The 22,429-nt window shown below is 48.3% G+C and overlaps 2 protein-coding genes across 5 annotated transcripts in view; one reads left to right on the top strand and one right to left on the bottom strand.

The window, feature by feature from the left end:
• The window catches only part of LOC141082288 (uncharacterized), a 34,482-nt gene extending 20,555 nt beyond the window's left edge, over positions 1–13,927 (bottom strand). For 3 of the 4 annotated variants that reach the window (XM_073566235.1, XM_073566238.1, XM_073566239.1), the window contains exon 1: positions 13,794–13,927. The gene's annotated coding sequence lies outside the window, so the exon portion shown is untranslated. The remainder of the gene's footprint in view (positions 1–13,793) is intronic. The other variant, XM_073566236.1, reaches the window with a different exon arrangement.
• Positions 13,928–14,856: 929 nt separating this feature from the next.
• The window catches only part of LOC141082340 (uncharacterized), a 37,755-nt gene continuing 30,182 nt past the window's right edge, over positions 14,857–22,429 (top strand). Inside the window, exon 1 of the mRNA XM_073566286.1 lies at positions 14,857–14,940. Within this exon, the coding sequence (XP_073422387.1) occupies positions 14,857–14,940 (84 nt within the window). The remainder of the gene's footprint in view (positions 14,941–22,429) is intronic.

Here is a 22,429-nt window from a genome sequence, read left to right as displayed (position 1 = left end):
TATTGAAAGTAATAAAAAGTTTTCAGAAGACTTTAACCCGCTCTGTTCAGCATAGAGAAAAAGAAAAAGAAAAAAAAACAAAACAAAACTAGCAACCTCCAGCCCCCACTGCAGCTGCGAGCACAAAGTGTGCCCTTCAGCCCACACAGCAAACTCTCGCCCCCCTCAGACTTCAGCTACTGAGAACCTTACTCCTCAGCCCCTCCCTGCTAATTCTCGTCAGCAATTCTGGCGCTGTGCCCGATTCGGACACTTTTATGGAGATTGTCATACAGGCCTCTGTTTTAATCGGAGTAGATGGCAGACCCAATTAATATACTGTAATAAACCCCATAAAATCCTTCCCCGAGGTTACTATTCAGTTTGTAATCTCTCCCACATGTCCAGTAAATTTACTAGGGGCAGATTTATTATCACAGTTCTGCTCCGAAATACAATTCCAAGATGATGGTCAGATGGTTCTTAGGTTATATAATCCCTATGTAGATGAAGACAGTGAGGAAATCTGTATTTTGCATGCCTTTCCCACAGTTATGCCACAAGGGGCCCAAAACAGTCCCAACCAGTATGCAAAAAAAATATGAGCAGGTGTCTTTTGCCATTTCTGGCATTGTTAGCCTCCTTAAGTATCTGGCAGCACTGAACTGTCGGGTTTCGGCCTCGAGACTTCAGTTCTGCCTTGGTCAAGTGATATTCTTGGGTCACTTTCTCCTTCAGGGTGTCTGACACCTCACAGAAGAAAGAAAAATAGCTGTCAGCAACCTTCCTTTCCCAAAAGATGAAGCTGAACTCCAGCGTTTTCTTGGACTATGCACTTATTGTTGTCAGTGGATACCGGATGCATCCCGCATAATGCATCCTCTTTACAATGCCTTGAAAGACGGTATAATGAACTATAAGGAAAGATGGCAGTGATGAGGATTACCTCCAACATGATTGTTCCCAATTTCTGATAGAAGAAACAGCTACTCCACCAAATGTCAGTGAGAATCCACTCCCAGATCCTGATCTGGTGTTATACACGGATGTTTCAAGATATGCTGACGAGTTTGGTAGATTCCACACAGGATACGCTGTTACCACAGAGGACACTGTAGTGCACGCAGCTGCGCTCCCGCCCTCACAGTCAGCACAAGAAGCAGAACTCCAGGCTCTGTCTACTGCATGTACTTTGGCCAAGAACAGACGGGCTAATATATACACGGACTCACGGTATGCATTTGGTATTGCTCACGATTTTGGGGCTCTATGGACCAATCGAGGGTTTATTACTACTGCCGGAACCCCAGTGAAAAATGCTGAAGCTGTTAAAACCCTCATGGACTCGATCAAATTACCTACTCAGGTGGCCATTATCAAAGTTAAGGCGCACGGTCCTAGGACCAGTCCACAGACTGTTGGCAACACATTTGCGGATATGCAAGCAAAAGCCGCCGCTCTTTTACCCGTTGAACTAACCATACCAACTGTGGTGACCACACGCTCTCAGTGTAAACAGTTACAAGAAGCATTAACCCTACAAGAACCTGATGATCTACAACAGACTGAAGTTTTCTGTTGGACCCTGTTTAATGACGATGCAGAGAATGTCTCCAAAGGAAGAGGTGAAGCAATGGAAGACTGATGGGGCACGAATGAATAATGGTCTCTGGAAAAAGGACCAACTTGTGTGTCTCCCTAAGCGGATGTACCCTGCTATTGCCACATGGGCACATGGACCTACACATCGAGGAAAGAATCAGGCCCTCGCACTGGTGCAAAAATTCTACTGGGCCCCGGTTCTCCAGCTGGCTGGAAGCATTCCCTGTTACCAACATGACTGCAAAAACCACAGCGAAGAAATTGGTGATGGAAGTCATATGCAGATATGGGGTTCCAGAAGTTGTTGAAAGTGATCAAGGCCCGGCCTTTTCTTCTCATGTGTACCAAGAAGTTCTGACAATGCTTGGATCCACTGTAGCCCTCCATACTCCGTACCACCCACAATCCAGTGGTGAAGTTGAGAGGCTGAACGGCACACTGAAGGGACAATTGACCAAAATGATGCAGGAGACTACGGCTCCATGGTCAGAGCTCCTACCCATTGTACTATACCATATCCGTACTCCCCTATTACAAAATATTGCTTGTCCCCATATGAGATATTGTTTGGTACTAGGCCCCCAGTTGCAAATTTCCAGCCCCAGCAGTTATCAGAAGAAACTGACCATGCTGTTCAATATGTTATTCTGCTTAGTAAAAATCTTGCTAACACCTATGCTCTAGTTTCCTCTTCTTTACCAGATTCAGTAGAAACCGACACCTGTCATAACCTGAAGCCTGGAGATTTGGTAGTCGTGAAAAGGCATGTCAGGAAGCATGGACTAGAACCCTTGTATGACGGTCCCTATCAAGTCCACCTCATCACCCAACAAGCCAATAGCAAATAAAGGGGGGCATAATGTTTTAGTTTTCGCATTTTTCATATTATTATTGGTAGAAGTTAAAGTTACAAGATATACAATGACTCAGAGATCAATACGATAAAGATAATGATCGTAATAAGGACAGTTGGTGGTCAGACACCTTCTCCTTTCTCAATCCAGCCAATTGATTTAAGGGAATTGGGGGCTGGATAGCTGGGATTTTACAAAGCTTGTTACATATTGCTGCCTGTATCCTTGTTGTATATGTGATACTAAAAATTGTTCTTTGGTGTGTTTCTGTATGTATTAGGAAATTCTACACTAAGCCAGCTAATGATGATACCAAAGGCGTCGTTGCCCCTGCTCTTCTCTGCACCGATTTCAAAAGGCTACTTGATGAAGACGTCGAAGCCAAGCACATGGCTACCTACAAAAGATCTCCACCACAGTTATCAAAAATTGTTATTCGTGAACTGCAGTACACAGGGGGGACGGGTGCACCGCGACAGCCATGACTGGTAACACAGCATCAGTCATGTGAAGACCAGTACCCCTCAAGCTGTTAGCTTGGGATAACAGATATGCATCATCAGAGGTGCTAACAAAATTTATCTAGGGGTGAATGTGAAGGGTTAATACTAAAATCAGAGCTGAAGTTTCACTTCTCCATTTTTCCTGAAGGCTTCGTTTCTCCGTTTTTGTTGCTGTAAGATAAATTTTGTAATTAGGTAAAAGTTCAAACTGTCATGAAACCAGACTGTTCCCATCAGGTGCAAGATAAGGGAGGTGGGGGTGTATTACTCTGAAGAATATGCCATTATATTACTTTCTATGCTATTTGGATACGGACATATATGTAGTTTCCGGTTTTCTTGCAATATTATTGGCTTATAAAGTGAAATGATGCTATTGGTACTTGAGAACCTTGCATAATTAAGCAAAAGATTATAAAAGAAGTGAATAAAATAAAGTAAATGCTCCTGTACAGAGACCCCCATCTCCGTGTGGTCATTTGAGTTGGTTTGGTCCCGTAGCCCATTTATCATCAGATTGTCTTGGTTCCTCGACATCTGACGCGGACCTTGTTAATCTGGGCAATGTCCCAGCTGGAAAGACTCTTTGTTCAAGAGACACTCTCATGTTTATTGAGGTAGGCACCATAGTGTTATGGACCACTTCTGGTATATTACGTCCAACAGGGCAGAGCTAGGATTTGAACCCAGTTTCCCACATTGGTGGCTGTGACTTTACTAAACGTGGCACGTGTATTGCTGGCTTCTATTATATCTTTTACCGAATGTTACTGACTTTTATGTTACGGACTTTTTCCGATCATAAGAAAAATTTTCATTTTACCAATCATGAATCAGAATGTACCATATTAGCGCTGAATTTATGTTTGGTGATCGTTTTCCTAACATATTTGCTCATCTCTAATTTTATTTTTGGAGGTACTGTAGGAACATTATACTGTGTGTGGGGGTATGGCGGTACTATGAAAAGATTATACTGTGTGGGGGTATGGCGGTACTATGAGAACATTATACTGTGTGTGGAGATATGGCGGTACTGTGAGAACATTATACTGTGTGGGGGTATGGCGGTACTAGGAGAACATTATACTGTGTGTGGGGGTATGGCGGTACTATGAGAACATTATACTGTGTGGGGGTATGGCGGTACTATGGGAAGATTGTACAGTGTGGGGGTATGGTGGTACTATGAGAACATTATACTGTCTGTGTGGGGGTATGGCGGTACTGTAGGAACAATATACTGTGTGTGGGGGTATGGCGGTACTGTAGGAACATTATACTGTGTGTGGGGGTATGGCGAAACTGTAGGAACATTATACTGTGTGTGGGGGTATGGCGGTACTGTAGGAACATTATACTGTGTGTGGGGGTATGGCGGTACTGTAGGAACATTATACTGTGTGTGGGGGTATGGCGGTACTGTAGGAACATTATACTGTGTGTGGGGGTATGGCGGTACTGTAGGAACATTATACTGTGTGTGGGGGTATGGCGGTACTGTAGGAACATTATACTGTGTGTGGGGGTATGGCGGTACTGTAGGAACATTATACTGTGTGTGGGGGTATGGCGGTACTGTAGGAACATTATACTGTGTGTGGGGGTATGGCGGTACTGTAGGAACATTATACTGTGTGGAGGGGTATGGCGGTACTGTAGGAACATTATACTGTGTGTGGGGGTATGGCGGTACTGTAGGAACATTATACTGTGTGGGGGGTATGGCGGTACTATGAGAACATTATACTGTGTGTGGGGGTATGGCGGTACTATGAGAACATTATACTGTGTGGGGGTATGGCGGTACTATGAGAACATTATACTGTGTGGGGGGATGGTGATACTGTGAGAAGATTATACTATGTGTGGTGGGATGGTGATACTGTGAGAAGATTATGCTGAGTGTGGGGGTATGGTGATACTGTGAGAAGATTATACTGTGTGTGGTGGGATGGTGATACTGTGAGAAGATTATACTGTGTGTGGGGGATGGTGATACTGTGAGAAGATTATACTGTGTGTGGGGGGATGGTGATACTGTGAGAAGATTATACTGTGTATGGTGGGATGGTGGTACTGTGAGAAGATTATACTGTGTGTGGGGGGATGGTGATACTGTAAGAAGATTATACTGTGTGTGGTGGGATGGCGATACTGTGAGATTATACTGTGTGTGGTGGGATGGTGGTACTGTGAGAAGATTATACTGTGTGTGGGGGGGATGGTGATACTGTGAGAAGATTATACTGTGTGTGGGGGGGATGGTGATAGTGTGAGATTATACTGTGTGTGGGGGGATGGTGATACTGTGAGAAGATTATACTGTGTGGGGGGATGGTGATACTGTGAGAAGATTATACTGTGTGTGGTGGGATGGTGATACTGTGAGAAGATTATACTGTGTGTGGTGGGATGGTGATACTGTGAGAAGATTATACTGTGTGTGGGGGGATGGTGATACTGTGAGAAGATTATACTGTGTGTGGTGGGATGGTGATACTGTGAGAAGATTATACTGTGTGTGGTGCGATGGTGATACTGTGTGTGGTGGGATGGTGATACTGTGAGAAGATTATACTGTGTGTGGTGGGATGGTGATACTGTGAGAAGATTATACTATGTGTGGTGGGATGGTGATACTGTGAGAAGATTATACTGTGTGTGGTGGGATGGTGATACTGTGAGAAGATTATACTGTGTGTGGTGGGATGGTGATACTGTGAGAAGATTATACTGTGTGTGGTGGGATGGTAATACTGTGAGAAGATTATACTGTGTGTGGTGGGATGGTGATACTGTGAGAAGATTATACTGTGTGTGGGGGATAATGATACTGTGAGAAGATTATACTGTGTGTGGTGGGATGGTGATACTGTGAGAAGATTATACTGTGTGTGGGGGATAGTGATACTGTGAGAAGATTATACTGTGTATGGTGGGATGGTGATACTGTGAGATTATACTGTGTGTGGTGGGATGGTGGTACTGTGAGAAGATTATACTGTGTGTGGTGGGATGATGATACTGTGAGAAGATTATACTGTGTGTGGTGGGATGGTGATATTGTGAGAAGATTATACTGTGTATGGTGGGATGGTGATACTGTGAGAAGATTATACTGTGTATGGTGGGATGGTGGTACTGTGAGAAGATTATACTGTGTGTGGTGGGATGATGATACTGTGAGAAGATTATACTGTGTGTGGTGGGATGGTGATATTGTGAGAAGATTATACTGTGTGTGGTGGGATGGTGATACTGTGAGAAGATTATACTGTGTGTGGTGGGATGGTAATACTGTGAGAAGATTATACTGTGTGTGGTGGGATGGTGATACTGTGAGAAGATTATACCGTGTGTGGGGGATAGTGATACTGTGAGAAGATTATACTGTGTATGGTGGGATGGTGATACTGTGAGAAGATTATACTGTGGGTGGGGGGATGGTGATACTGTGAGATTATACTGTGTGTGGTGGGATGGTGATACTGTGAGAAGATTATACTGTGTGTGGGGGATAGTGATACTGTGAGAAGATTATACTGTGTATGGTGGGATGGTGATACTGTGAGAAGATTATACTGTGTGTGGTGGGATGGTGATACTGTGAGATTATACTGTGTGTGATGGGATGGTGATACTGTGAGAAGATTATACTGTGTGTGGTGGGATGGTGATAGTGTGAGAAGATTATACTGTGTGTGGTGGGATGGTGATACTGTGAGAAGATTATACTGTGTGTGGTGGGATGGTAATACTGTGAGAAGATTATACTGTGTGTGGTGGGATGGTGATACTGTGAGAAGAATATACTGTGTGTGGTGGGATGGTGATACTGTGAGAAGAATATACTGTGTGTGGTGGGATGGTGATACTGTGAGAAGAATATACTGTGTGTGGTGGGATGGTGATACTGTGAGAAGATTATACTGTGTGTGGTGGGATGGTGATACTGTGAGAAGATTATACTGTGTGTGGTGGGATGGTGATACTGTGAGAAGATTATACTGTGTGTGGTGGGATGGTGATACTGTGAGAAGATTATACTGTGTGTGGGGGGATGGTGATACTGTGAGAAGATTATACTGTGTGTGGGGGATAATGATACTGTGAGAAGATTATACTGTGTGTGGTGGGATGGTGATACTGTGAGAAGATTATACTGTGTGTGGGGGATAGTGATACTGTGAGAAGATTATACTGTGTCTGGTGGTATGGTGATACTGTGAGAAGATTATACTGTGTGTGGTGGGATGGTGGTACTGTGAGAAGATTATACTGTGTGTGGTGGGATGATGATACTGTGAGAAGATTATACTGTGTGTGGTGGGATGGTGATATTGTGAGAAGATTATACTGTGTATGGTGGGATGGTGATACTGTGAGAAGATTATACTGTGTATGGTGGGATGGTGGTACTGTGAGAAGATTATACTGTGTGTGGTGGGATGATGATACTGTGAGAAGATTATACTGTGTGTGGTGGGATGGTGATATTGTGAGAAGATTATACTGTGTGTGGTGGGATGGTGATACTGTGAGAAGATTATACTGTGTGTGGTGGGATGGTAATACTGTGAGAAGATTATACTGTGTGTGGTGGGATGGTGATACTGTGAGAAGATTATACCGTGTGTGGGGGATAGTGATACTGTGAGAAGATTATACTGTGTATGGTGGGATGGTGATACTGTGAGAAGATTATACTGTGGGTGGGGGGATGGTGATACTGTGAGAAGATTATACTGTGTGTGGTGGGATGGTGATACTGTGAGAAGATTATACTGTGTGTGGGGGATAGTGATACTGTGAGAAGATTATACTGTGTATGGTGGGATGGTGATACTGTGAGAAGATTATACTGTGTGTGGTGGGATGGTGATACTGTGAGATTATACTGTGTGTGATGGGATGGTGATACTGTGAGAAGATTATACTGTGTGTGGTGGGATGGTGATAGTGTGAGAAGATTATACTGTGTGTGGTGGGATGGTGATACTGTGAGAAGATTATACTGTGTGTGGTGGGATGGTGATACTGTGAGAAGATTATACTGTGTGTGGTGGGATGGTGATACTGTGAGAAGAATATACTGTGTGTGGTGGGATGGTGATACTGTGAGAAGAATATACTGTGTGTGGTGGGATGGTGATACTGTGAGAAGAATATACTGTGTGTGGTGGGATGGTGATACTGTGAGAAGATTATACTGTGTGTGGTGGGATGGTGATACTGTGAGAAGATTATACTGTGTGTGGTGGGATGGTGATACTGTGAGAAGATTATACTGTGTGTGGTGGGATGGTGATACTGTGAGAAGATTATACTGTGTGTGGGGGGATGGTGATACTGTGAGAAGATTATACTGTGTGTGGGGGATAATGATACTGTGAGAAGATTATACTGAGTGTGGTGGGATGGTGATACTGTGAGATTATACTGTGTGTGGTGGGATGGTGATACTGTGAGAAGATTATACTGTGTGTGGTGGGATGGTGATACTGTGAGAAGATTATACTGTGTGTGGTGGGATGGTGATACTGTGAGATTATGCTGTGTGTGGTGGGATGGTGATACTGTGAGAAGATTATACTGTGTGTGGTGGGATGGCGATACTGTGGAAATATCTTTTGTGTGAGAGATGCCAGTACTGTGGACACACTATACTGTGTGAGGGGCATCATATATACTGCATAAGGCTGGTTTCACACTTGCGCTTTTTTGCGTTTTACATGGGTGCGCATACACATGCGTTTTTTTGTAGTGTGCGCTCGCGCGCACAAAATGCATCTTGTTGCATTTTTTGTGCGTCCAACCTGTCCCAAAAAAACTCATGTGCACGCAATGCGTTTATTTTCACCCACTCATTATAGTCTACGGGTGTGCTGACGTGCGCATGGTAATGCGCACATCAGCGCAAAAAAAGCATGTGTATTTTTTTTAAAAAACGCGCCTAAACCCGCAAAAAATGCACACAAACGCATGATGCATTTTTATGTGCGTTTGCAAAGAGTGTGAAAGTAGCCTAAGGGGTGTTAGAAGGAGAGTCATAAGAACAAATCCTCAGGGCTGTGCGGCATTTGTACATAGACTGCCATCTGCCATACAGATGGCAGTCTATGTGGAATCAATGGGGAAAGGGAGAGTTTCAGGGAGGAAGAGTCTAGATGGTGCACCAGGTCAGGTGACCTTGAGGACACAGTTTCCTGATATTATAAAGGCCACAGCCCCAAAGGAAAGGGGTGCGGGGAGGAATCTGAGGTACCGGCCATGGTAAAGTGCCCGAGGCAGCTGGTTGTGGGGCAGAACCCTGCTTACAGGGGCATAATGGGGGCATTACACTGTGTGGGGCCAAGAAAGGGGCCCTGTACTATGGGAACACTCCGTGCGCAGTATGAGCCTTTTTGACAGTGCGCCGACCTGCGCCAAACGCAACCTGCTGCAGTTTGGTTGCGCCGACGCACCGTCAAAAAGGCGCATGCGCCGCCAAACGCATACTGCGCATGGCCTGTGCCCCCAGTGATAAAGGGGAGCGGGAGATAAGGGACGCAGGGCGCATGCAGCGTCATGCGCCGGTAGGCGGAGCTACCGGCGGAGGCGGGGCTTAGCGACGGCCGTGCGCAGGCCGTCGCTGCGCTCAAAAACGCTAGTGTGAAACTAGCCTTAGATTGTGTACAGAGGCCACGACTTTACCACTGATGACCAATCCGTATCCTTAGGATGGGTGATCAATGTCTGATCGGTGGGTGCAACACCGCCACTCCCATCACTCACCTGTCACTGGAAGCTGGAACTGCACATACCCTGCACCCCTCCGTCTCACTCACCCTGCAGCCTCTCACACCCCTCCATCTCCCACACCCCCTGCCCCCTCTCGCTCCCCTCTATCACACACCCCCTGCCCCCTCTCGCTCCCCTCTATCACACACCCCCTGCACCCTCTCGCTCCCCTCTATCACACACCCCCTGCACCCTCTCGCTCCCCTCTATCACACACCCCCTGCACCCTCTCGCTCCCCTCTATCACACACCCCCTGCACCCTCTCGCTCCCCTCTATCACACACCCCCTGCACCCTCTCGCTCCCCTCTATCACACACCCCCTGCACCCTCTCGCTCCCCTCTATCACACACCCCCTGCACCCTCTCGCTCCCCTCTATCACACACCCCCTGCACCCTCTCGCTCCCCTCTATCACACACCCCCTGCAGCCTCTCGCTCCCCTCTATCACACACCCCCTGCAGCCTCTCGCTCCCCTCTATCACACACCCCCTGCAGCCTCTCGCTCCCCTCTATCACACACCCCCTGCAGCCTCTCGCTCCCCTCTATCACACACCCCCTGCAGCCTCTCGCTCCCCTCTATCACACACCCCCTGCCCCCTCTCGCTCCCCTCTATCACACACCCCCTGCCCCCTCTCGCTCCCCTCTATCACACACCCCCTGCCCCCTCTCGCTCCCCTCTATCACACACCCCCTGCCCCCTCCCGCTCCCCTCTATCACACACCCCCTGCCCCCTCCCGCTCCCCTCTATCACACACCCCCTGCCCCCTCCCGCTCCCCTCTATCACACACCCCCTGCCCCCTCCCGCTCCCCTCTATCACACACCCCCTGCCCCGTCTCGCTCCCCTCTATCACACACCCCCTGCCCCGTCTCGCTCCCCTCTATCACACACCCCCTGCCCCCTCTCGCTCCCCTCTATCACACACCCCCTGCCCCCTCTCGCTCCCCTCTATCACACACCCCCTGCCCCCTCTCGCTCCCCTCTATCACACACCCCCTGCCCCCTCTCGCTCCCCTCTATCACACACCCCCTGCCCCCTCTCGCTCCCCTCTATCACACACCCCCTGCCCCCTCTCGCTCCCCTCTATCACACACCCCCTGCCCCCTCTCGCTCCCCTCTATCACACACCCCCTGCCCCCTCTCGCTCCCCTCTATCACACACCCCCTGCCCCCTCTCGCTCCCCTCTATCACACACCCCCTGCCCCCTCTCGCTCCCCTCTATCACACACCCCCTGCCCCCTCTCGCTCCCCTCTATCACACACCCCCTGCCCCCTCTCGCTCCCCTCTATCACACACCCCCTGCCCCCTCTCGCTCCCCTCTATCACACACCCCCTGCCCCCTCTCGCTCCCCTCTATCACACACCCCCTGCCCCCTCTCGCTCCCCTCTATCACACACCCCCTGCGCCCTCTCGCTCCCCTCTATCACACACCCCCTGCGCCCTCTCGCTCCCCTCTATCACACACCCCCTGCCCCCTCTCGCTCCCCTCTATCACACACCCCCTGCCCCCTCTCGCTCCCCTCTATCACACACCCCCTGCACCCACTCGCTCCCCTCTATCACACACCCCCTGCACCCACCCGCTCCCCTCTATCACACACCCCCTGCCCCCACCCGCTCCCCTCTATCACACACCCCCTGCCCCCTCCCGCTCCCCTCTATCACACACCCCCTGCCCCCTCCCGCTCCCCTCTATCACACACCCCCTGCCCCCTCCCGCTCCCCTCTATCACACACCCCCTGCCCCCTCCCCTCTATCACACACCCCCTGCCCCCTCCCGCTCCCCTCTATCACACACCCCCTGCCCCCTCCCCTCTGTCACACACCCCCTGCCCCCTCTCGCTCCCCTCTATCACACACCCCCTGCGCCCTCTCGCTCCCCTCTATCACACACCCCCTGCCCCCTCTCGCTCCCCTCTATCACACACCCCCTGCCCCCTCTCGCTCCCCTCTATCACACACCCCCTGCCCCCTCTCGCTCCCCTCTATCACACACCCCCTGCACCCACTCGCTCCCCTCTATCACACACCCCCTGCCCCCTCTCGCTCCCCTCTATCACACACCCCCTGCCCCCTCCCGCTCCCCTCTATCACACACCCCCTGCCCCCTCCCGCTCCCCTCTATCACACACCCCCTGCAGCCTCTCGCTCCCCTCTATCACACACCCCCTGCGCCCTCTCGCTCCCCTCTATCACACACCCCCTGCCCCCTCTCGCTCCCCTCTATCACACACCCCCTGCGCCCTCCCGCTCCCCTCTATCACACACCCCCTGCCCCCTCCCGCTCCCCTCTATCACACACCCCCTGCCCCCTCCCGCTCCCCTCTATCACACACCCCCTGCCCCCTCTTGCTCCCCTCTATCACACACCCCCTGCACCCTCCCGCTCCCCTCTATCACACACCCCCTGCCCCCTCTTGCTCCCCTCTATCACACACCCCCTGCACCCTCTCGCTCCCCTCTATCACACACCCCCTGCCCCCTCTCGCTCCCGTCTATCACACACCCCCTGCACCCTCTCGCTCCCCTCTATCACACACCCCCTGCGCCCTCTCGCTCCCCTCTATCACACACCCCCTGCACCCACTCGCTCCCCTCTATCACACACCCCCTGCTCCCTCCCGCTCCCCTCTATCACACACCCCCTGCACCCTCTCGCTCCCCTCTATCACACACCCCCTGCCCCCTCCCGCTCCCCTCTATCACACACCCCCTGCACCCTCTCGCTCCCCTCTATCACACACCCCCTGCCCCCTCTCGCTCCCCTCTATCACACACCCCCTGCACCCACTCGCTCCCCTCTATCACACACCCCCTGCACCCACCCGCTCCCCTCTATCACACACCCCCTGCCCCCACCCGCTCCCCTCTATCACACACCCCCTGCCCCCTCCCGCTCCCCTCTATCACACACCCCCTGCCCCCTCCCGCTCCCCTCTATCACACACCCCCTGCCCCCTCCCGCTCCCCTCTATCACACACCCCCTGCCCCCTCCCCTCTATCACACACCCCCTGCCCCCTCCCGCTCCCCTCTATCACACACCCCCTGCCCCCTCCCCTCTGTCACACACCCCCTGCCCCCTCTCGCTCCCCTCTATCACACACCCCCTGCGCCCTCTCGCTCCCCTCTATCACACACCCCCTGCCCCCTCTCGCTCCCCTCTATCACACACCCCCTGCCCCCTCTCGCTCCCCTCTATCACACACCCCCTGCCCCCTCTCGCTCCCCTCTATCACACACCCCCTGCACCCACTCGCTCCCCTCTATCACACACCCCCTGCCCCCTCTCGCTCCCCTCTATCACACACCCCCTGCCCCCTCCCGCTCCCCTCTATCACACACCCCCTGCCCCCTCCCGCTCCCCTCTATCACACACCCCCTGCAGCCTCTCGCTCCCCTCTATCACACACCCCCTGCGCCCTCTCGCTCCCCTCTATCACACACCCCCTGCCCCCTCTCGCTCCCCTCTATCACACACCCCCTGCGCCCTCCCGCTCCCCTCTATCACACACCCCCTGCCCCCTCCCGCTCCCCTCTATCACACACCCCCTGCCCCCTCCCGCTCCCCTCTATCACACACCCCCTGCCCCCTCTTGCTCCCCTCTATCACACACCCCCTGCACCCTCCCGCTCCCCTCTATCACACACCCCCTGCCCCCTCTTGCTCCCCTCTATCACACACCCCCTGCACCCTCTCGCTCCCCTCTATCACACACCCCCTGCCCCCTCTCGCTCCCGTCTATCACACACCCCCTGCACCCTCTCGCTCCCCTCTATCACACACCCCCTGCGCCCTCTCGCTCCCCTCTATCACACACCCCCTGCACCCACTCGCTCCCCTCTATCACACACCCCCTGCTCCCTCCCGCTCCCCTCTATCACACACCCCCTGCACCCTCTCGCTCCCCTCTATCACACACCCCCTGCCCCCTCCCGCTCCCCTCTATCACACACCCCCTGCACCCTCTCGCTCCCCTCTATCACACACCCCCTGCACCCACTCGCTCCCCTCTATCACACACCCCCTGTCCTCCCCATGTTCCCTGTTCCCGCCATTACCTCTCACAAGTTTCCCATCTTCTCAGCTTCCAGCCTGCAAGCTCTCTGGCTCCTCCCCCTTAAATGACATGATCGTTACCTCATCGCAGGTCCTGTACCATGCATCGGTGGCCCCAGATCATGTGACCCCTGACTCCTCCCCTCCTGTGACCTCATCACAGGTCCTGTGTGCACAGAGCAGTCATATATGTGGCGGACGCTCCTGCACCTTCTGCTTTCTGGGCCGGTTCCTCCTGTGAGTCCTATTAACCCTTTCGCTCCCTGTCTTCTCCTTTCTGACAGGACAATCTCTGAATTCGGACAGTGTGACAGGAATTTCAGCAATGTGGAAGGAAGAAATGACAATTTTCCTGTTTTCCTCACAGAAATGTGACTTTCCCCCAATGTATCATTGTCCTAAAGGTGACAGGAGCGCTGAGGCCGCACAGTGCGCCGTGTCTCCTGAGGGCCGGTACCCCACAGGCTCGGGAGGGAAGGGGCGCCATTGTGGCTGGGATAGACGGCGGACGCCGTGTGACGTGTGAAGAGCTCTGACACCAGAACAGCAGAGACCCCACAAGTGGCCCCATGTTACCCCCTCCACCTCTGGGGGCTCATCTAGGGGGCAGGGAGGATTATTAACCCTCAGGGGGTCACAGAATTGTGTAACATTGAGCGGAGGAATGAAATGTTCCCACTAAAATGTCGCTCTGTCCCCAAGTCTGTAATTATCACACGGGAGAAGAGGAGAAAACAGAAACCACTTGTTCCACAATTTCCCCTGAGTGCCGATACCCCATAAGGGGCCGGACACTCCTCAGGAGGGAAGGAGGGCCGTCTGACAGGGCAGAGTCTGCTCTTATGGTGTTAGGGGCCATGTCACATTATCAGAGCCCCCAATAAGAGGCGCCATGTTACACCCGCCACCTCTCAATTACTCATCTGTGTCCCAGAATTTTATACCATTGGGCGATGAGGAAAAAATAATTACATTTTACCACAAAAATAGTTTTCTCCCCAGAGTTTACCTTTATAAAAGGGGAAATAGGTAAAAACGGCCCCAAAATGTGTCAGACAATTCCCGATGACTGTCCGGCGCTTCATGCCCACCCGGCGAGGCTTGGGAGGGAAGACGCTATTGGATTCCTGGAGAACACATTTTCTTAGGGTACAGTGGGGAGAATAAGTCTTTGATGTTCTGCCGATTTTCCAGGTTTCCCCCTACAGAGAATGGAGAGGTCGGTAATTGTTATTGTAGGAAGACTTCACCTGTGAGAGACAGAATCTAACAATAAATAACAGACGATCACATCCTATGATTTCTAAGGAATTAATGGGAATTTTATTGCATGAAATAAGTATTTGACACAATAGAGAAACAGGATTTTTGGCCCCCTCCTCCATACAGATCTTCTCCAGATATTTCAGTTTTCGGAGCTGTTGCTTGGCAACATTGAGTTTCCGCTCCTCCAAAGATTTCCTGTTGGGTTCAGGTCTGGAGACCGGCTAGGCCACTCCAGGACCCTGACATTCTTCTTTAGTAGCCACTCCTTAGTTTCCCTGTCTCTGTGTTTTGGGTCATTGTTCTGCTCAAAGACCCAGCCTCGACCCATCTTCAATGCTGTTACTGAGAGAAGGAGGTTGTTAGCCAAAATCTCCCGGTACATGACCCCATCCATCCTTCCTTCAATACGTTGCAGTTGTCCTGTCCCCTTTGCAGAAAAACACCCCCAAAGTATGATGTTTCCCCCACTAGGCTTCACGGTTGGGACTGTGTTCTTGGGGTTGTACTCATCCTTCTTGTTCCTCCTCACATATGTATGGAGTTGATACCCAAAAATTCTCTTTTGGTCTCATCTGACCACTTGACCTTCTCCCATGCCTCCTCTGGATCATCCAGATGGTCATTGGCGACCTTCAAATAGGCCTGGACATGTGCTGGCGTGAGCAGGGGAACCTTCCGTGCCTTGCAGGATTTTAATCCATGACAGCATCATGTATTGCTAACTGTAATGTTTGAGACTGTGGTCCCAGCTCTCTTCAAGTCATTGACCAGGTCCTCGTCCCATGTAGTTCTGGCCTGATTCCTGACCTTTCTCAGAATCACCCTTACTCTACGAGGCGAGATCTTGCATGGAGCCCCAGACTACGGAAGATCAGTCATCTTGTATTTCTTCAATGTTTCTAATAATTGCACCAACAGTTGCCTTCTCACCTAGCTGCTTGCCTATTGTCCTGTAGCTCATCCCAGCCTTGTGCAGGTCTACAATTTTTTCCCTGGTGTCCTTGGACAGCTCTTTGGTCTTGGCCATTGTGGAGAGGTTGGGAGTGTGATTGAGTGTGTGGACAGGTTTCTAGTATACAGGTAATAAGTTTAAATAGGTGCAATTAATACAGGTAATGAGTGCAGAGTAGGAGGCTTCATAAAGAAAAACTAACAGGTCTGTGAGAGCCAGAATTCTGGCTAGTTGGCAGGTGATCAAATACTACTTTACTACTTTCATCCAATAAAATTTAATTTACTTATTTAGAAAACATACAATGTGATTTTCTGTTTTTTATTTTTACATTTTGTCTCACAGTTGAAGTGTACCTGCAATAAAAATTACAGACCTCTTCATTCTTTGTAGGTTGGAAAACTTGCAAAATTGCCAGCATAACAAATACTTATTTTCCCCACTGTAGTTTGTGGACTCCATATACAGTATGTGGGCCCTGGTATATACTATGTGGGCTGTGCTATATACTATGTGGGCTGTGCTATATGCTATGTGGGCCGTGCTATATACTATGTGGACTGTGCTATATACTATGTGGGCTGTGTTATATACTATGTGGACTGTGCTATATACTATGTGGGCCGTGCTATATACTATGTGGGCTGTGCTATATACTATGTGGGCTGTGCTATATACTATTTTGGCTGTGCTATATACTATGTGGGCTGTGCTATATACTATGTGGGCTGTGCTATATACTATGTCGCTGTGCTATATACTACGTGGACTGTGTTATATACTACGTGGGCTGTGTTATATACTACGTGGGCTGTGTTATATACTATGTGGGCTGGGCTATATACTATGTGGGCTGTGCTATATACTACGTGGACTGTTATATACTACGTGGGCTGTGTTATATACTATGTGGCTGTGCTATATACTATGTGGCTGTGCTATATACTATGTGGCTGTGCTATATACTATGTGGCTGTGCTATATACTATGTGGGCTGTGCTATATACTATGTGGGCCGTGCTATATACTATGTGGGCCGTGCTATATACTATGTGGGCCGTGCTATATACTATGTGGGCCGTGCTATATACTATGTGGGCCGTGCTATATACTATGTGGGCCGTGCTATATACTATGTGGGCCGTGCTATATACTATGTGGGCCGTGCTATATACTATGTGGGCTGTGCTATATGCTATGTGGGTTGTGTTATATGCTATGTGGGCTGTGCTGTATGCTATGTGGACTGTGTTATATACTATGTGGCTGTGCTATATACTATGTGGGCTGTGTTATATACTATGTGGACTGTGTTATATACTATGTGGCTGTGCTATATACTATGTGGGCTGTGCTATATACTATGTGGGCTGTGCTGTATACTATGTGGGCTGTGCTGTATACTATGTGGGCTGTGCTGTATACTATGTGGGCTGTGCTGTATACTATGTGGGCTGTGCTGTATACTATGTGGGCTGTGCTGTATACTATGTGGGCTGTGCTATATACTATGTGGGCTGTGCTATATACTATGTGGGCTGTGCTATATACTATGGGCTGTGCTATATACTATGTGGGCTGTGTTATATACTATGTGGGCTGTGTTATATACTATGTGGGCTGTGCTATATACTCTGTGAGCTGTGCTATATACTATGTGAGCTGTGCTATATACTATGTGGGCTGTGCTGTATACTATGTGGGCTGTACTGTATACTATGTGGGCTGTGTTATATACTATGTGGGCTGTGCTATATACTATGTAGGCTGTGTTATATACAACGTGGCTGTGCTATATACTATGTGGCTGTGCTGTATACTATGTGGGCTGTGTTATATACTATGTGGGCTGTGTTATATACTATGTGGGCTGTGTTATATACTATGTGGGCTGTGCTATATACTATGTGAACTGTGCTATATACTATGTGGGCTGTGCTATATACTATGTGGGCTGTGCTATATACTATGTGGGCTGTGCTATATACTATGTGAGCTGTGCTATATACTATGTGGGCTGTGCTGTATACTATGTGGGCTGTGCTGTATACTATGTGGGCTGTGCTGTATACTATGTGGGCTGTGCTATATACTATGTGGGCTGTGCTATATACTATGTGGGCTGTGCTATATACTATGTGAGCTGTGCTATATACTATGTGGGCTGTGCTGTATACTATGTGGGCTGTACTGTATACTATGTGGGCTGTGTAATATACTATGTGGGCTGTGCTATATACTATGTAGGCTGTGTTATATACAACGTGGCTGTGTTATATACTATGTGGGCTGTGTTATAATATTATTGGGGGGTATATTATATTCTATGGGGGAGGCTGTGTTATATACTATGTGGGCTACATTATATTCTATATGGAGGACTATGGGAAGTGTATAATACTATATGGAAGACTGAGCAGTGTATTTTAATATATGGAGGACTATAGGGAGTGTATTATACTATATAGAGGACTATGGGGCACATAATAATATATGGAGGACTATAGGGAGTGTATTATACTATATAGAGGACTATGGGGCACATATTATATGGAGGACTATGAGGTGTGGATTTTACAATATGGAGGACTGCACATTATAATATATGTCGGACTATGGGGTGTATTATACTAAACAAGCAAAATGCTGCATATTCATTGAGTGATTGGATTGTTTATGCCGGAAGAAAAATCATTGTTCTCAGCAGCACATCGCCGGTGTAAACTGTAGATGTGCTGCTGATAACATGATACTGTCTGGGGACAGATTGATCTAATAGTGATTGTTCTGTTCCCATCATTATTCCTCAGCCAGTGGAAAGAGGCCGGGAAACAAGTGTGGAACGATTTCAATATTGTCAATCATGCTTGTTTAGCGGCCTGAACTCAGCGCATGCAACTACAACCGAAATGCTCCTGTGTGATGTGCCATATGTCAGCATTTGGGCCCCATTTTAAACTTTGCCTAGGGCCCCACTTTGCCTAAAACCGGCCCTGTGTGTCACAGTAAGTTTGTAAAACCATTTAGCTCAGGATAATTGGATAAACAGGTCAGGTATAAGGGGTAAAGGATAGGGAAGGTGAACCGTGACTCACAGGCACAACCCTCCATCCTTCTACCAAACCCCCCACGGTGACCGGAGAGGAGCATGGCCGTTTATGAGCCTCAGTCGGTCTCTGGAAGGGAGGAAATAAACGAGATTTCAGCAGATTAGTTTCAATAAATTTTTATTTAGAAACTTATTAAACCAAGTCCAAGTTATGATCTCCCATGCAAGGGAGCATAAGCTAACAATTTACCATACATTCAATAAACTTCAAATAATATAAGGGGAGACAGGACATAGACAGGGGTAGGGAAAGGCACAAAGGATTTATTTATACGATATCCAATAATCTATAATGGTATCATCAATGACCAATCCAGGGCGATTAAAGCAGTTATGCAACTCACTATTGTAGGATCATATCTGAATCCCGTCCCAGGCCGTGATCAGTTCTCAATTGGCTACAGAGAGAGCCTCCGTGCCTGATCCAGTCGAGTATCTGAGTGAAGCTCCATCCAGGGATGCCAAACCCTGAAGAAAGAATCCCACCTGTCGGTTCTAGTTGCTTCTATTCTTTTATATAACATAATGTCGTTCATCTTCTCTTTCACCATAGATATTGGCAGTGAGGGCGACTTCCACTTTGCCGCAATGTGGATTTTAGTGACCATACATAAGTAGTTTACTAGCTTCTGAAATCTTTCTGGAAGCCGGGAAGGCCTGGTTCCCAGTAAAAGGGTAGAAGGTTCCAGATTAACCGGTCCACCATACATCTGTGCTATCAGACGCTTCACCTTCTCCCAAAGCCCAGAAACCACCGTACAAGACCACCAAATATGTCTCATGTCACCAGATATTCCACAGCCCCAAAACAGTCTCCCGAGATATTGGGAAAAATGCTGTGAATTTTTTCTGGTCCATAATAGACTCTGTGCAATAGTTTTAAGGAGGTCTCCACAAGGGAAGTCTGGTGACTACCTCATGATAGGGTGTCATAGCTACGATACTATTCATCAATTGACTGTTCAAACCCTGAATCCTCCTCCCACTGTAACATATACTTCAATTTTTTATCATCTTCTGGAGAATTTATAGCATAGTAGATCAATGAGATCGTTCCCCTGCCCAAAGGGTCATTTAGACATTAATTTTCAAACCTCGTTGCCCTGAGAGTAGTACCGCTCGGGAGGATCTGCTTTGCAAAGTGGGAGATCTGGTTCAATCGCATTACCTCCCTAACTGGAGGTTCAAATATTTGAACAAATTCCTGTCTGTCAAGTAAGGCTGTGTTCACACACAGCGTTTTTTTAGCGGTATTTTTAGCGGTTTTTCCAATAAAACCGCTAAAAATAAGCTTCCCATTCATTTCTATGCATTTTTCACCACGAAAAAAACCGCATCACGGTAAAAAACGCAGCATGCTCAATAATTACGCAGATTTTTCCGCGTTTCTGGCTAGTTATATGCGTTTTGAAAACGCAGAAAAAAAACACACAAAAAACACGCGCAGAAAAAAACGCGCGGTTTCTGGAAAGGGAGTCAGGTTTTTCAGCAGAAAATTTCTGCTACGTGTGCACTTAGCCTAAGATATTAAATGGGGAACACAAATGTTTAAGGCTATGTGCACACGTAGCAGAAATTTTCTGCTGAAAAACCTGACTCCCTTTCCAGAAACCGCGCGTTTTTTTCTGCGCGTTTTCCGCGTGGTTTTTTTGCGTTTTTTTCCGCGTAGTTTCTAGACACATGGAAAAAGCCAGAAACGCGGAACAAAACGCGAAATTAATGAGCATGCTGCGTTTTTTACAGCGATGCGTTTTTTTTTTTCGCGGTAAAAAACGCATCAATGTGCACAAAAAGTGCAAAATTAATGGGAAGCTTCTTTGTCGCGTTTGCCAAAAAAACCGCGATAAAAACGCTGTGTGTGAACACAGCCTAAGTATATGAATACCTTTCAGCTTCCACCAAGAAAACATTTGTGGCTCAAGACCTGGCGGGAACATGGGGTTTTGTAATATAGCTGTCAGGGGAGAAGGGCTTGATTGTAAGTTATATTTAAACTTTCCTCCAAAGAAGCAACGAGTGGACTGTAAAAGGAGCCACATTCATTAACCCCCGTGGAAGTCGGTCTGTGGTCCACATTAGGCCTGATAAAGAGAATGGTTTGGAGAGAAATGATTCCAGAATAACCCATCTCGGACTATTGGGATATCAACACGCACTTATTAATGGAGCAATCTGTGCCGACTTGTAATAAAGTGTAAAATTAGGGAGAGATAAACCCCCTTCTTTTCTGTGACGGAACATAAGTTTTTGCACAATTCTGGGTTGTTTTCCTAGCCAAAGAAACTTAGACATCATAGAGTGTGAATGAGTGAACGTTCTGGCTGGTACCATAATTGGGAGGGACCTAAATAGATACAGTCATATGTAAAAGTTTGGGCACCCCTATTAATGTTAACCTTTTTTCTTTATAACAAGCTATTTCAGTTTCATATATCTAATAACTGATGGACTCAGTTATATTTCTGGATTTTAATGAGGTTTATTGTATTAACAGAAAATGTGCAATCTGCATTTAAACAAAATTTGACTGGTGCAAAAGTATGGGCACCCTTATCATTTTCTTGATTTGAACACTCCTAACTACTTTTTACTGACTTCCTGAAGCACTAAATTGGTTTTGTAACCTCATTGAGCTTTGAACTTCATAGCCAGGTGTATCCAATCATGAGAAAAGGTATTTAAGGTGGCCACTTGCAAGTAGTTCTCCTATTTGATTCTCCTATGAAGAGTGGCATCATGGGCTCCTCAAAACAACTCTCAAATGATCTGAAAACAAAGATTATTCAACATAGCTTTTCAGGGGAAGGATACAAAAAGTTGTCTCAGAGATTTAACCTGTCAGTTTCCACTGTGAGGAACATAGTAAGGAAATGGAAGAACACAGGTACAGTTCTTGTTAAGCCCAGAAGTGGCAGGCCAAGAAAAATATCAGAAAGGCAGAGAAGAAGAATGGTGAGAACAGTCAAGGACAATCCACAGACCACCTCCAAAGACCTGCAGCATCATCTTGCTGCAGATGGTGTCACTGTGCATCGGTCAACAATACAGCGCACTTTGCACAAGGAGAAGCTGTATGGGAGAGTGATGCGAAAGAAGCCGTTTCTGCAAGCACACCACAAACAGTCGCCTGAGGTCTGCAAAAGCACATTTGTACAAGCCAGTTACATTTTGGAAGAAGGGCCTGTGGACTGATGAAACAAAGATTGAGTTGTTTGGTCATACAAAAAGGCGTTATGCATGGAGGCTAAAAAACACAGCATTCCAAGAAAAACACTTGCTACCCACAGTAAAATTTGGTGGAGGTTCCATCA

Source organism: Dendrobates tinctorius, unplaced genomic scaffold (assembly GCF_039654945.1).
Source record: "Dendrobates tinctorius isolate UK_male_01 unplaced genomic scaffold, ASM3965494v1 ptg000017l, whole genome shotgun sequence".
In the NCBI taxonomy this organism is placed as follows: domain Eukaryota; kingdom Metazoa; phylum Chordata; class Amphibia; order Anura; family Dendrobatidae; genus Dendrobates; species Dendrobates tinctorius.
This window is presented reverse-complemented; position numbering and strand designations above follow the sequence as displayed.